This window comes from Accipiter gentilis, chromosome 5, assembly GCF_929443795.1.
Source record: "Accipiter gentilis chromosome 5, bAccGen1.1, whole genome shotgun sequence".
Classification (NCBI taxonomy): domain Eukaryota; kingdom Metazoa; phylum Chordata; class Aves; order Accipitriformes; family Accipitridae; genus Astur; species Astur gentilis.
In genome coordinates this window covers 6,355,530-6,371,760 of record NC_064884.1, presented here as the reverse complement: position 1 = coordinate 6,371,760, position 16,231 = coordinate 6,355,530, and the positions used below count along the sequence as shown (strand labels likewise).

Below are 16,231 nucleotides of genomic sequence, written 5' to 3'. Positions count from 1 at the left end.
CAAATTTTCCCACCATTCCACTGACTTCCCGTAGTTTCTGAACTTTTAATAGCCGTTGTACTATGCCAGGTGATGCACAGTGCCTCAGAAAAATCAGAACCCCAACTTCCTGGACTACAGATTTCACTTCTCATTAATATATCTTACCCTAGATATAGCAGGAGGAAGTGCATCAGTCATTCTGGGAGTAACCCAACAATCAGGATTAAACATTATTTTCTTAATTTGCATAACTCCAAAATCCCACTGCTGCAGAACAAGATGTAGTTTTAGCCCTGGGTCTCTTGTTGGCTGCACCCGTTCCTTCCTCGTGGAAATATGGCAATGTTTGCTCTCTCAGCAGCCCACTGGGAAAGGACAGGGGTAATAGGAGAGTCAGGTGATATCTACAAATCTGAAACAGAAACATTTGCTTCAGAGGTGCCTTGTCTTGGGACAGCATTGTTTAGTCCTTTGCCACATCCACAGACACTTCTATGTAACTTTTAGAGCAGCCATTGAGTTTTCCAAACCAGCACTTCAGCAGTGTGTGAATAAACAAATCCTACCTCTGGTACAGTAAAAGCCTGCTTTCCCTCCCATCCTAACGACTGTTGTACTTACAGACACCCACACCCACACCAATAAAAAGAACACTGGAGTGGGCAAAGCAGGCAAACATCTGAGAATGTCCAAACCACGCTTTGCAATAAAACAGCTCCCCTTTTACATATGTGGTATGACACACCCTTTTTCCACCAGGCCCTGGCCTCACTGGGTACACAGGACAATTAACGCTCATTGCAGGGGGAAAGCCACAAAATGCCCCTTAACCGCCTCACTTGTTCTTTTCGCTAGCACCACTTCCCCTGTGGCCTTATGCTCTACTTCCAATTGGCCTCCCCACTGCATGCACAGAGACTATTGGTAATTAGAGCCGGGGATGGAGCAAATATCCTAATGAGCTTTAAAGTACAGTTTGATACATTACTGGGTAGCCTAACTGATGACTGCCTGCAGGAGGAGGGAACTGTGTTTGAGGGCCCCTAGGTGTAGGGTTTAGGGATTAATCCGTGCGGGGCCCGGACGACGGAACACCAATGTGATGATTAAAGTCGCCAGTTTATTGAGCTTAGCTAATCATTTTTATACAATTCTCTAAGTTGTTGAGAGACTTTGATTGGCTACTACATGCAAGCACTTGGTGTCCACGCGCACAAGCATAAGCGGTGATTGGTTACATCGGTACTGTCCACGCGCACAAACATAAGACATAATTGGTTGTGTTAATTAGAGCATACAAGACTTGTCTTAGTCCAATTGGTCAAGATAAGCCCCTGAATTGAGGTTGTTTGTGCCAAGTTCCCTTTATCGTGGAATGTGCACCTGTGTTTTCCTAATTGGGATCTTTCTTCTTCTATCTTCTTATTTATTCTGTTCAAGGCCTTCTAAAGGCGCCTGGAACAATCTTGTGACCATGAGCTATTTTCAGGTCCAATAACTAACTTCCATGTAACTGAACCCTACATCTCCCCCTCTCTCACTTTTTTTTTTTTTTTTTTTTTTTGGATAGCATATTGCTGTCTTGTTCCGCAAACTTAGCCCAGCAATCAGTAGGTGTCAGTTTTATGTGGGTGTCCCTACGGAGGCAACTATGGTTTTGCTGCACACCAGCCTGATGCTCTTCGGAAAATCCCGGTATTTATACATTTTCAGAGGAATGGATTTTAGCACACGTGGCCAGCGGGTGCCAAAATCCACCTCAATTGAAAACCTATGACGCATGCACTCGCTGGCCAGGCGCACTGCACAAGTCATAGTTATCTTATCAATTGGTTCATGGGCTTTGTGATGCAGTTGAAATGCACTGAGAATTTTAACCTGTTATGTTAGCTAAGATGACGTACGCATTAATTTTTGGCTGAGGTGGTATTCGTATTGCCGCACCATCTATGATGCTTCGGATGATGATGGTCGCATAAATCAAACGGAAGTCCATTGTGGGCTTGCACCTGTGAAAACATAAGCATAATCTCGCCCCGAGGTTATTAATGAAAAATGGACCTTCCCATCGCCCTATTTCTAGATTCTTAACTAAGTCTATGACCTTACTTCTAATTTCAGTTTTAACTAACCGTTAGCAAAAATTTATTATTTTTTTTTAATGAATGACTACATATCAGGTATCTTAAAACTACTTCCACACTCGGCTTCTGTGAGTAATATTTCGCCGAGGACTGATTAACATTAAACTATATATATATTTACTTATTCTCTACAGCACTTATTCTAAACAGCTTATCCTCTATACAATTAGTTATAGGTTAGTAGGTTAGTTGATTATGATTAGCTGAATGTCTGTTACAGTGGTTAAAAAAAATTTTTTTTTTCTTTTTTTTTTTTTTTGATGATTTACTCTCTTTTCTACCCACTCGCACTAAAATACATATCCAAAAACGATATCATACTCCATGTTTTTTACACGCATTCTTAATCTCCACATTGACTGCCGGTCTCCGTCGTGATTTGTCTAGTCGGTCTATCTAGGGCTTCAGGACCTGCTGATGTCTCCGCTGCCTCTTGCTCTTCTGAGTTGTCTGTGGCATCTGGTCGCTCAATCCACGGCTTGACCCATTTCGCCAGTATCCAATGGGGTTGTTCGTTACCTGTGGAAACACAAGCATATCCTCTTCCCCACGTAAATAATTTGCAAGGTCCTTGCCACTGCTGTAAAACCGGATCGAATACTGAAACTTGCAGCTGATTTTTATCAACATTTTTGTTCCCACACATATGCCTATTAATTGGGATCTGATCCTCAGTACCACGTGGCTGTAGCCAATTCAAAACATACAGTGCTTTGCTTATTAACTCTTGGGGAGTACAGTGCCGCATATCTTCCCCCGTTTTTAAAATGTTTAAACGATCCTTTAAGGTCCGATGTGCACGTTCAACAATAGCTTGACCAGTGGAATTGTGGGGTACGCCAAAATTATGAGCTACCCCCCACATCTGTAAAAATGTTTCTAATGACTGTGAGCGATATCCTGGGCCATTGTCTGTTTTAATTTCTGTTGGCACTCCCATGGCGGCAAATGCTGCCAAAAGGTGCTTAATTACGGCTTTAGCATTGGTTGATATATGAACAGTAGCCCACATAAGGTTCGAATATGTGTCAATAGATACATGAATAAATTTATATCTCCCAAAACTGGGATATTCCGTAACATCTGTTTGCCAAATTTGCAATGGTGATAATCCCCGGGGGTTCACCCCTTGTGGTTGTAAGTTTTGAATATTCGCACAGTCTGGGCAAGCAGCAAGAATAGCTCTGGTTTGCTGCAATGGAAGATTAAATTGTTTACTCAGCACTTTTGCCGACTGATGATAAAATTTATGGGATAGCAGTGCTTGTCCAAACAAATCAGGTTTGGGTGTATTAAAATAGATGTTTGCATTGGCTATTACCAGCTGATCCGCACGCGCATTACCTTCCACAATGAATCCCGGCAGTGTTGTATGGCTACGAACATGATCGATAAAAAATAAGTCTGTCCGTTCTTCTAGTAACATCCATAATTTTAAAAGTGTCATAAACAGCTGCTTATTGTTTACAGTTTTTAGTAGGGACCTATGCATACGTTTGACTATCCCCACGACATATTAAGAATCTGAAATAATGTTGACAGGTGTTTTATCCCATTTTTTAAAAACAGAGCATACGGCTAATAGCTCGAGCACTTGTACTGACCCCTCTGACAGAATGACTTCGGATTTCCAGGATCCATCCTGTAAATATACAAATCCTGCTTTACCTGTCTTGCTGCTAGCATCAGTAAAAACGGTAATGGCTTCCAGCGGCTTATTGCTGCAGATAGAGTGCGGTTCCATTGTTAACATTGTTTTAAATAATGGGGGGGGGGGGGGGTAGTGATTATCTACTTCCCCCTTGAAGTCCAGCAGAGCTACTGCAAGACAGTCATTTTTCAACATGGCATTACTCACAATATCAAGTGACACAGGTAAAATGATTTTGTCCATTTGCTTCCCTGAAATTTGTATCGCCCTTACCCCTGCTTTTTGAATGCACATCCCCAGAGCTTCAATTCTAGTGACTACCGTTTTTGACATGCTAGCAGGCAAGAATATCCATTCTAGTATTACCAATGGGTTTTGTTTTTGTTGCTCATCCCACTGACCCAGAATTCCCGCAACTTCCTTGTCTGAGTTATATACATACAAATTTATGGGCAAATCAGGGATATATCTGCCAGACATAGATGATGTGATTTTCTGCTCAATTGCTGTCAAGGCTTGCTGCTCGGGCGCACTTAGATGTAGTACAGAAGTTAGGCTATTGCTGCCCCGCAATAAGTCCAACAGTGGTTGTAAGTCTGTATTTGTGATACCACAATAAGGCCAGATCCACCGCAGGTCTCCGACAAGTTTTTGTACATCATGTACATTTCGTATGTCTTTGTGTAGCGATAGCTTTTGTGGATGTACAGAGGCTTCTGCAACCTGCAAACCCAGATATAGTGTTAATGGCATTCCATCTTTTTTAAACCTTGATCGACAGTCTCTGGCTTTGTGTCTGAACTTGTCGCACCTCTCACAGACCCCAGGAAAGTTTGACCGGCTGCTGTTAGTCTGTGCTGGCACAGATCGAGGCTGCGTTGCCATGTGTTGAGGGCACGCACGTCTCAAATGCCCTGGTTGACCGCACCGATGACACGCAGGGGGGTCTTTGTATGGGCCATAGTCTCCTTTTCCCTGTCGCACCATCAGTCGTAATGCTACCGTGAGTGCTACAGCGTGAGCTTCAGCATGTATTTTAGCTTTCTCTTGTTCTTGTATTATAGTAGCCAAATCCTCGTTTGCATTATTTGAATCAGGGTATATGCTAGGTATAATTTGTTCATGTTGAACGGTGGTATCTGGGGGCTGTTTTCTCATAGGCGGATTTTTACTCACTCCCTGATTCTGTAGAGTTTCCTTTAATTGTACAGTTAGGGAGGCTTGGGAACTGTCAGATGGCTGATTAATATCGGCAGTCCCAGGGAGTGGAGCAGAAGTCAAGAGCACAGGAGCAGGTGAACAAGCTCCAAAAAGTCTCTCTCGCTGCATTATGTTTTTCTCCCCGCTTTTCCCTTTCGCTTGCGGTTGGAGAGAGAGAGCAGCAAAAGCAGACGCAGATGCTTTATGATCTGCTTTCATTTCTTGCAAAGTTATCTTAATCAATTTCCATAAAGTTGCAAGACCTTTAACTTCTTTAGACCCGTCACTAATTTCATCCCATAGGGAGGTTCCGATAGCTTTCCAGGTACTAAGCTCAAAAGCTGTACCCACACTAATTGAAAGGTTTCTGTCCTTTTTAATATTTTTCTCTGTTTTTTCAGCAAGCCTCATAAATATCTTTCCGGCTGTCTTTTCCCTTGCAGATGCTGCGAAACCCTTGCTGCCCTTTTTATCAACGTAAGCTTACGATTTTACCTGCTTTTCCCAAGCAGTGTCCTGCCACTCTCGAGCAGTGCTGGTGCTGTCTTTCAAGCCACCGTGGTCCGCGGCAATTCCCCCGCCTTTTCAGTAGCATTGCCTCTTGTTCCTCTTCGGATCACGTCGGAGGTCACCAAATGTAGGGTTTAGGGATTAATCCGTGCGGGGCCCGGACGACGGAACACCAATGTGATGATTAAAGTCGCCAGTTTATTGAGCTTAGCTAATCATTTTTATACAATTCTCTAAGTTGTTGAGAGACTTTGATTGGCTACTACATGCAAGCACTTGGTGTCCACGCGCACAAGCATAAGCGGTGATTGGTTACATCGGTACTGTCCACGCGCACAAACATAAGACATAATTGGTTGTGTTAATTAGAGCATACAAGACTTGTCTTAGTCCAATTGGTCAAGATAAGCCCCTGAATTGAGGTTGTTTGTGCCAAGTTCCCTTTATCGTGGAATGTGCACCTGTGTTTTCCTAATTGGGATCTTTCTTCTTCTATCTTCTTATTTATTCTGTTCAAGGCCTTCTAAAGGCGCCTGGAACAATCTTGTGACCATGAGCTATTTTCAGGTCCAATAACTAACTTCCATATAACTGAACCCTACACCTAGGCTTCCTCCCATCTCTGGCCTAGATCTCTGCAGACACCCACCCCAAGCAAGGCCCCTGGAAAATGAGGAACATGCAGTGAGCAGCTAGGAAAATGTCAGCCAGCAAGTCAGCCCGGTGGCTCTCGGCTGGGAAGGCTGGGGCAGAGGCAGTGATAGGCCCTCTCTCTCGGCAGCTCAGCAGCTCTTACAGACAGCAGCTCCTTCTCTCCCAACAGCCTGCAGCTCTGTCCACAGTGACCTTCCCAACCTTTTTGCAGAACAAAGCTGGGAGCACTATGCTCCTTCATTCAACCTCTCATTCCCTCCCAAGGCACTGCCAGTCTTGGGCACCAAAGCAGGCAGAGGTCCTGTGAACACCCCCGCAGTCTTCACTGCCTTCCAGGCACTGGGCACATATACAAAGTAGCCATGTTACAGGGGAAAACTTCAATTCAGGAATTGTAAGATATTGCGGTTGTCTGAACTTGGAGGAACAGCTCCTGGTTGGGGCTCCATGTCCCACACATAGTTCCTCATCAGAAGCGATGCCTAGATTATTTATTAACTTGGCCATTGTTGGGGCTACAATGAACTATAAATAACAGCCTAGGGAGTGGCACGTAAGACTGAGCAGCAGAACTTGGCTCAGTCCCAGCTGCTATTTTTCTATTTGCTGATCCTTTTGTAATGGTGTCCCTTTTGCTCTGCAGTTTCATAATTTCAGACGTCATGGGAAAACAGTCAATTCCCACTCCCCAAACTGCAAAAGCTGGGGCTGAACCCAGAGTCCTCTTGGGGTCACTGTGTTTCAAGCACAGAAAAGAGAAGACGACTTTTTCTCCTTGCAGTGAGGCAGAATGGGAAAATGTTCCCTAGAAACAATTAATAAAAAAGAAGAGCTGCTGCTAAACAGCTTTCCTTTGGAACTGGGCAGCCTCAAACTTTGCTTTGCTTCTAGTTGGCATAACCAAATCATCACATTAGCTGAAGCACAACATGAGCACAAGTGCAGCGCAAGCAACCAACATAGCCAGCTTCTTACACAGGCTCCCCATTCACTCAGTCCCTGGCACTACTCCTCTTCTGTATAACCTGATGAAGGTCTTCCAGGTTTCTCCAGGTGACAGGAAAGCAGAACTGGGTCTTCGCCCTCAGTCCCTACTAAACACACAACACAGCATATATCTGGTCATGCTGTTATTATACTGCTATTTACAGTCGTGTGCACTGAAGCTGGAAGTCTTGCTCCTACAATAGCTCTCCTGGGATCAGCTTTGACCTTTTAATTGCTTTCTTGGACCCCACCATCACCTGAACAGTTCTCCTTCAAACAATTTCATCACTTGGTAACTAAGTTACAGCACAGAGATGCTTAATGTTTAATCATGTGAGTTAATTATCTCCTTATATAACCCTCCCTCCCTAACCTGTGAATTTGGAGGCTGATTCCTACAAAGACTTCCCTACATGGAGCTCACATGCACCTGCAAAGATCAAGGCCCCTCTAAGCAGGATAAGGGACAGAATACACTGTAATTTCTTAGGACATAGGCAATTACAATTCCAGTTCTGATATTGCCGACCCCCTTCACCCAAGCCACTACCCAGTCAAGCAATTTATTTCCACTGCCCCAGATCTGCTGCCATTTAAACTGGAGAGATCAGAATAAAGGATATGAATACATGTCCAACAGGCAACCCAGCAATAAATATAAATGCCCAAGCTATTGTGGGACTTTGTCAGGACTATGTTGCACTGCAGTAAAAGATAGGAATCTGGGCTACTTTTTTCTGGCCTAGCATCTGACTTGATGCTAATAATAGCAATGGGCTGTGCTACATAGATGTAACCATTTGTATGCTTGCTTTTTGTCAATGTCAACAGCTAAATTACTCTTCTGATAAAGACACCACATGGTATGTTTTAGTCTCCATGACTCACTGAAGACACCAAATGCTTTGTGAATCACCATCATCAGCTATCATCCAGTATGAGTTACATCACTTCAGCAAAACAGAAGGACATATCACACTAGTGAACTACAGACCAGCAGAAGCATTCAGATAAACTGCAAAACCTCCCTGGCCAGAGCCCACACTGAAAAAATTCAACTGATTCCACATCTGGGGGGAAAAAGCAGGGGGAGAAGGGGCAACAGTGTGTCAACCGCATGTTCCCTTCACCTGATGCACTGAGCACTCTCTACTTGTGTGACACTGGAATGAACCTTCAGCCAATTATTCACCAAAGCACTACCTTTAAGAAGGAAAAAAACAACAACACTGGAGCTCCCATGCCAGAGGTCTTGCTCTGCCAAAGAGGGAAGGTTGGAATATCCCTCATCTCCAGCCTTTTCTCACTACTCTCTTTTAGATGCTCATCCAGAAAGTTTGAGCAAAGACGGATCAAGGCAGGAGACAGCACAGAATTGTCCTCATATAAAGCACTCACAGTTTAAAAGAAAGCAGTCAAAGTATTTTTTGGAACTGTAAAAACTACTTTCTAGCAGAACTGGTAGCTACAGAAGGATACTTTACTCCCAGCCTGTAGTAGAGTGTGACCAAGGTTAACTATTAAGCAAGCTTCATTAAGCCTTTCTAAATGGTGCTTTTTGCTACCATTATTCAGATGCATAATTTCCTGGTAAAGCAAGGGAATTATTACACTGAATATCACTTTTTTAATTATATGCATTAAGTTATTCTTCATGGCCATACCTAATTACTCTTCAGAACGTCACTTATGTGATAAAGAGAATTGTTCACAGTACTATCACTTCTGCCTCTGGACAGACAGGTTGATTTTACGGCTATTAACCACAGGAATTGTAAAATAACTGTTCCCTAACTGGTTTTACAAGCATTCCTCTTCAGCACTTTCACAGTATCCCTACAATTTCAGGAATCTTCAGAACAATTTGGTTAGTGTTCATTAAAACTCATCTCACAGCCTCATCCTTTTGTAACAACCTACGCTGAACAGTGTTGCATCTCCTAATCTGCAAATGACAGCAGGAAGCTGCAGCCCTGATGATTGATTCATAACAAGTGCTTCTTTTGTCTACAAGGCCTTCCCGACATGGGAGTCTAATGATGAAAATACCAAGTAACTGTTGATCATCGCAGCAGGAACATGAGCTGACTGCTTTCCCCAGAAAGACGAAAGAGAGAGCTTGATCCTGTTCCTACAGAACTCATAAAAACCTCCCTAAGAAAAACAAGCTTGATCTGGCTGCTTGTGTCAACAAGCTTTCAGGAGGCTTCAGTGGATAGGAACTCAAGGTATCACAGGTCTTCCCCTTATTTTAGCTCTCCATGATCAGATGCAGAATGGCAAGTCTCCTGTAGCAGGCATGAGTCCTCAGCAAGATGAGGATTACATCTACATGTCTGTACTCGCCCTGAGCTGACATACCACCAGAGGGTATCAAAGAAGTGAGTACTTGCACTACAATGACACAAAGTCAGCCAGAATTTTCTAAGATGAAAAGCCCTCTCCCAGCAAAACTTCACAAGAGTGGTATCTTTGGGACACCAACTGGATAACCAGTATTTAAGGGTTTATTCTCGCCTACTTCCACTTTCACCCATGCATCAGGGCAGTCTGACACCACCAGCGCTGCAGTGTTCCAACTTCACAGTTTCCTCAGCTTCCCATGCTGATTCTCAACAACATACTGTTCTCTTTAGCTCCGCAGTTTGGATTAGGATTTGCTTTGTAAACAACTATATTGCTCACTATACCAGTTCCTTATACAGAGAAAGGCCTGCTAGCCACAGGAAAAAATGAGTCTGTAGCAACATAAAAAAAAAAAAAAAAAGGAAGAAAAAGAGAATCATGTAGTTCTCATTCTCAAGAACGTTTCTCTATTTGTTCAAGAAGCAAAACAACACCAGAGCCCAGGTTATTAAAAATCATAAATTAATCCAATGTTTAATTAAAGAAAAATCAAAGCGTTTTGTGACTGGACAGGACATACACTTTGCCAGGCCATCTCCTCTCTAGAAGGCTGCTTTACTTATCATGGCACAATTGTAAACTTCACATCAGCTTGGTAGTTTGGGTTTGCAAAACAGGAATGTCTTGAGAAAAAGCAGACAAAATCAACAAATTCTGAGAACCCAAATTGCTAGATTGCTGCAAGAATTCTTGTGAAACATCTGTATTTGCCCTTATGTAATGCATAACCATCTAGGTGCAAGAAATACTGTGGGCAGGGTTGAAGCAATCCACTGATCTGATCATGCAGCAGAGTTTCTGACCAATTGAGCTTAAGCTCATTTCACTTCTCAGAGATTGTTTCTTCTCCTTTATAAACGACAATGTTCTGGTCCGTTTCATACACTTTGACTTTATAAAGAGTTCCCATGGGCAGGAGCTTCTTGAGATTTTCCCAGATGAATACTGCAACGTTCTCTGTGGTGCTAAGAGTGAAACACGAGCAGATTCAGAACTGACAGCAATGATATTTGAGGAAGCTGTACCCAGAATGGGCCAGAGGGGATGCTAAAGGCCACAGGGAGCCATCCAGGCAGCTTTCACATGATGACACCCTTAATGTAAGTGGGGCTTGAACCATTGCCAGCAAACATGGATGAAGTGAGGCCTAATTAACAGGTCATATCTGTCTCCCCACACTGTCCACAGGGCAGGCTCATGTGAAAAGTCCAAGTCTGCAAAAGGCTTCTCAGGTGCGAGCAAGTGGCACCTTCCTTGGTATGTGGGATGGCAGCTGCCCCAGCAGGCCTGCGCCCAGCCCAGCACAGTAAGGCAAGCTGCATGGCAGCAGGGCTAGGAGGTAAGCAGGGCACCCACCACCTGACATGCACAGGTGTGTGTCACAGGTGTGTTACACACACCGGTATCAAGGCTGCTCTTTCAGACGCAGGACTGAGCCTTGAAGACTGTTCCTTGATCCTGCAACCAACGCCATGAGGAGTGCCCATCACTCACCTCACAACTTCAGCAAAGTATGGCACATCCTTATCCAGGTTTTTGTGGTCAAGCGGTTCCATGATCGCCTCCTGCAGAAAGAAAACAGTGACAAACTTGTCCCAGTTGGTCAGTGGACTTGAGGCTCAAATTACCATGCACATGGGACTGGAGCAAGGCAACAGTATGTAAAAAAAGGGTAAGAGCCCTACATCCACCTGTTAACTTCCTACCTGGAGACACGGTACTGCCTCACATCACAGTGCTAAAGCATTTTAGTCTTAAATCATTCCTTAATTTCTTCTTTATTTCCTACCATTATCAACTCACCATGTCTCCACCTAGACAAATTGCTAAGCTCTAACCAATTCTCCCAGGGGATGTGCAGGAAAATAGTGCTATTACCTGCATATATTGTTTCAGGTCTGTCAGGTTTATAACCATTCCTGAGACTGGGTCAATCTGCAGGGAAAACAAAAGGGAGATTAGTAGCCTAGCTACACATCCTTATTACCAAGGCTGCCATGAGCCTGTACAAATCTGTGTGCTCAGGACATCTGAGCCACAAGAAAAATATCTTTCCACCTTCACACACTGAGTTCCAGATCTACTCCTGTGATGTTTCCCAAAGGCTAGATACAGCATACAAACAACTCCAGTGGTTCCACTCTCTCATAAAAGCTGACACCAGGGAGGAAAAACTCACTGAAACACTCACTCTTCAAGCAACAATCTAGCGTGGTCATAAGCAAGAAAACAGGCATTAAACTGCTGGATTGAACAACCAGGGACAAAACAGAGACCAGCCTGAGCTCAAGGCATCCTCCCATCTGGAGAAGGCACAGCTCCAGAACAAAATCAGGTTGTGTAGTTCACAGTGTATTTGGGGAATGTAGAAAGAAGAGGCTTTAAAATTTTAATTTCAGATCTGAATAGAAACCCCTTCCTATGAGCTAGAAATCCTCAAAAAGTTGCTTGGAAAACATCAAAACAAAAGTGCTATCTAAATAACTGCGGAATACACAGAACAATGACACGATGAAGGGCGAAAAACAACTGCAAAAGCAGAATTTCCTTTTACATTTGCAGCAAAATACCTTGATAAAACAGCAGACAGAATTAGTTACTGGAAGTTCTAAGCCTCCCTGTGGCTCAGCAGTCATCCAAAGGTGCCCCACAGATCCGACCAGAACCTATACATTCTGCAGTGAGGCTCTGGCAGACTTAAGTTACATACCCAGAGGATGATTACAAACCTTGGACTTAAATATGGTCACCTGGAAATCCTTGTTAGAGGCAAGGTGAATAGGACAGTGATTATGAAAAACCTTCTTCTACAGTGATATGTACAGAGTTTCCACAAACACCCTGGGAAACCTAGCAATTGAGCTAGAACTTCAGTACTGTGGAAGACAGGGACCCATCTATCCTGCCACCCTAAGGAATGGAAAAAAATGTTGCTTGGGCTTACCTCTCCACGCACAGTGACTATAACTGAAAAAAAGAAAATATCAGGTCACAATAACACCATTACACCATGAACCTAACAAAGTACACTAGTGATTGGGACAGACAACCCATTCATCGCTAATCCACAAGGACTAGTGCAAGCTTCCCACCACTTAAAAGTGGCACTGTTTTTATAAAAGGGGTATCCACTCCATAAAGAATAATGGCTCAGAGTCACCTAGCTCCTCAAAGAAGTCATTCTCCAAGGCCTGATGCCCAGAGGCACACCACTATCCTTGAAGTGCCCTTTGCAGGCCAAGATAAGACTAGATGAATTCTCAGGTACCTACTCCCTATGCCTACATGCCTTTGCCCAGCACACTCAAGGTCAGAGTCTCTCTATCAGCAAAGTCTTCTGGACAATGCAGATACCCTAGGTGCCCATACAATCACCAGACCACTGAGACCGTAAGATGTGGGGTCAGCTTATAAGTCTTCTGACATAACGGAATACCAGAGAAGGAAAGTAAGGGATGAGGTGGCCGCTAACTCTAAGTACTAGAATTACTGCAAGGTGTCATTTCAACCCAGAAGTCCTTTCAACAAAAGACACAAACACTTGGAAACATTATCCTAATAAGCTTAGCATTCCTTCCCACTAACTCCAGGAGCTGAGAACAAAATCACAGCTCACTGGGGAACTCACAAAAATAGACAGACAGCGATTTGAGCCTGGTTGTAATTCTTCTCTGAAGTGGAAAAGCCCCTTCATGATCTTTTTCTCACTCTCCACCCCCACTGGAACAGTTTGAGAGGCATCTCCCTAGCTTTCCAGCAATTTTTTTTACAGTGGGAACGTCCTTCTTATACAAGAAAGCAAGAACTGTTGTGCCTGTAAGTCAGCTTTAAAATGAGGGACAGATCTTCAGTCCAGCAATCTGTCAACGTGTCTTCCCTGGTAAAGCTAGTAGCTCTGTAGCCGAGGTTTCAGGGTACCTACAATACACAGTTCTAAATAGGGAGCCAGCCTAATAACTGGAGAGATCTGATTCTATGTGCATGGGGTATAGATGTAGAAGAACTTCTGAAAACCACATTCAAATAAAGTTTACAGGCTGTTTAAATTGCATGTCTTTTCCTTAGAAAAATCTTCATTCAAAACACAATGATTTTGCAGATTATAAACAAGTAGATTTGATTCATGAAGTGACATTTTGAGATGAATATTTATTATGTATTTAACTTAATAGCTTGCAAACCCATGCCTTGGTTCAATCCCCCTGCTGCTGAAGACTCCTTCTAATTCTAAAAAACCCCAAAACCAGCTGCTAAAAGCCATACCAGACTGCTGAGACACATGACTGGCCCAGGTCTCCCATGGGTTATTCTGCATTCAAACCAGCCTACTCGAGAACAGCCTCCATCCATGACTAAATGTGTAAGCATGGAAGTAAACTCCTTACCTTTATAGTTGTGCCCATGGCCATTTGGATTGTTGCATTTACCAAACAGCTTCAGGTTTTCTTCATCACTCAGTGATTTACTGTGAGAAGTTACAGACATGGCATTTCAGGATCCATTACAGACGTTCTAGGCTTCGCTTCAACCATGATTGCTTTCTAGCTCTTCCATTTATTTACACTCCCAAATTTAACCCACTAGCTTTTCCTACTCAGGAGGTATAAACAGAACCAGAGTATTTGGCCCGTGAAAAGATGTTGTCGACAACAGGGGTCTTTTTACTGTGGTTTTGTAGGTATATATGCAGGTTTCATAACAGCCGCCTAATACCACTGCTGTGTTAACACTACCAGCTATTCACATATGAGTATGGCAAAATCACTTGGGCTCCTAGGAGGAAGCGCCTGGAGCAAACTATGCATATTATTATTTACCTAACAAAGCTTAGGGAGCTTCTCCAAGAAGTACAAAGGACAATTTCCCTCTCTGAATCTTTCCTTTTAAGAAATTCAACTGCTGACTCCAAGGAGTATTTCAGGACAAAGCACTCTTTAGGAATACATAAGTTTTGAGAAGGAGGCGACAGGTTAGAGGCACAGTGAGTTCCTTACAAACTGCAAGCATAATTCGCCCCATCGAAAAACAAAGCTTCAGTTCACGTCAAACCTAGTTACGCACTGATGTCTTAAAATCGGGTTTGGCTACTACGGGCTGCCGAAAACGGACTGCAAGAAGGAGGACCGGGAAGCGCTGGACAGCAGGCACGCATTCCCGCACACCGGGGCTCGCCTCCGTACGGAGAGGTCACTTGCAATGCGCTAACGCAAAAGCCCCGCAGCTCTGCGAGGCCTTTGTACCCTTCCACCGAGAAGGACGGCTCCCCGGGCCGGGCGGCGGGGGGACAGCCGGGCTGCCGCGGCCGCCCCGCGGGTGTCCCCGCGTCCCGGGTCGGCGGGACCGGGCGCGCCGGGGCCGCTCACCTGTGCAGCCGGTGGCAGGCGCTGAAGGAGACGCTGCGGGAGAGCCGCGCCAGCCGGGCTGCGGGCGGCGCCATTGCAGGGCCGCCGTGGCGGCGGGGACTGCTTGCGCGCCGGCGCGGCCGGCTGCATCCGGGCCCCGGGGCGGAGCGGAACGGAACAGAGCGGCGCCTCGGCAGCGCCGCCCGCGGAAGCCGCCTGCCCTCCGGGGCTGAGCCTCAGCGGGTGGCCGGTCCCCGTGGTGCCAGCCGGCGCGGGGCTCAGCTCCGGGGGCTGTTCCCCTCGGCCGCCACGGCGGCGTCTCCCTTCGGCCCGCCGCGGCCTGTGGGCGCAGGAGCCTGCCCCCGCCTCGCCTCGCCGCCCAAGCAGGCGACGTGCCTACTTTGTTCCTTAACCCTAGCTGGTGTCTCCCACAAACGTCCTGTGACCTTGTATGAGCCAGTGGTACCGAGGGAAAATAAAACAGGCTGTTAAGAGCCACGGTGTCAGCCCTACCAAATGCACAGGGTATTACAGCAGCTCCCGTGGACAACCAGTGAGATACGCTGTGGCAAATGCTTACCTACACCAGCTGTTTACCAGCGCACTTCTCACTAAATCACTGAGTGATACAGAAAACTGGAAGGTATCTGAGAAAAGCAATCAAAATCATGGGAATCGCCATGAGGATGAGAAGCAGCTGTTAAAACATTTCTATGTGGGCTTCCAGGGGAGGAGAGGATCAGCTCTGAAGGATGGAATGTGAGACTGAAAAACACGGATTGCATTTTCTGGTTTAAATCACTGTGTTCATCTCTGTCCAAGTCAGCTTGGTACAATGGTACTGGTAGAAGTGACACTGCTGAGTACCAATGAGCTAACCTTTCAGCTTAGTTCAAATTCTGCATTAGAGAACACACACAAAAACTATCTCGGACTACATCAACGTTCCTCATTTGCATTATCTAGGCTGCTGGGCTGGTGGATGTGAGGCCCAGGAACAGAATGAGTTGAGCTGTGCACTGAAAAAAGTGCGTCAGTGAAACAACACAAGCTCAAACAGCAGAGGAGCATTCTACAGGGCAGGACTGGGGTTTGTTGTAGAACCAGACCAGAGACCTGAAATTTGTGCATCCTGCCTTTTGTCTTTTCATTAACGTTCCTCTTTCAAGGCATTTCATCCTCTCATTCATCCTGTAGAGCTAATGTCAGCAATTATTTGGCCTGCAAGCCAACAGTTTGACTTGCTTGTTTTTTCTTATATTATGACCAATTGCAAGAAGTGTGTTTATAAATGCATCAGTGTGCAGGGGTTGGCCTGCCAAAGGAAAGCTGGCAGGCTGTGAACACATGTGTAA

General features: G+C 44.8%; 1 protein-coding gene across 1 annotated transcript; it reads right to left on the bottom strand.

Moving 5' to 3' along the window:
- Positions 1-9,979: 9,979 nt before the first annotated feature.
- Positions 9,980-15,034, bottom strand: PTS (6-pyruvoyltetrahydropterin synthase). Its single transcript, XM_049799602.1, has 6 exons — positions 14,898-15,034; positions 13,920-13,999; positions 12,479-12,501; positions 11,413-11,469; positions 11,029-11,099; positions 9,980-10,499 (listed from the first exon to the last, which is right to left on the bottom strand). The coding sequence occupies exons 1-6, from the start codon at positions 14,969-14,971 to the stop codon at positions 10,358-10,360; spliced, it is 447 nt and encodes a 148-aa protein (XP_049655559.1). The 5' UTR covers positions 14,972-15,034; the 3' UTR covers positions 9,980-10,357.
- Between the last annotated feature and the right edge of the window lie 1,197 nt (positions 15,035-16,231).

What these genes read in the sequence shown, in the direction of transcription:
- PTS (XM_049799602.1), bottom strand. Translation starts at nt 14,971, where the DNA reads ATGGCGCCGCCCGCAGCCCGGCTGGCGCGGCTCTCCCGCAGCGTCTCC. An exon ending in TAGTCACTGTGCGTGGAGAG is followed by an intron (nt 11,470 to 12,478) that starts GTAAGCCCAAGC and finishes TTTTCCCTGCAG; the next exon opens with ATTGACCCAGTCTCAGGAAT. An exon ending in ACCTGAAACAATATATGCAG is followed by an intron (nt 11,100 to 11,412) that starts GTAATAGCACTA and finishes TTCTTTCTGCAG; the next exon opens with GAGGCGATCATGGAACCGCT.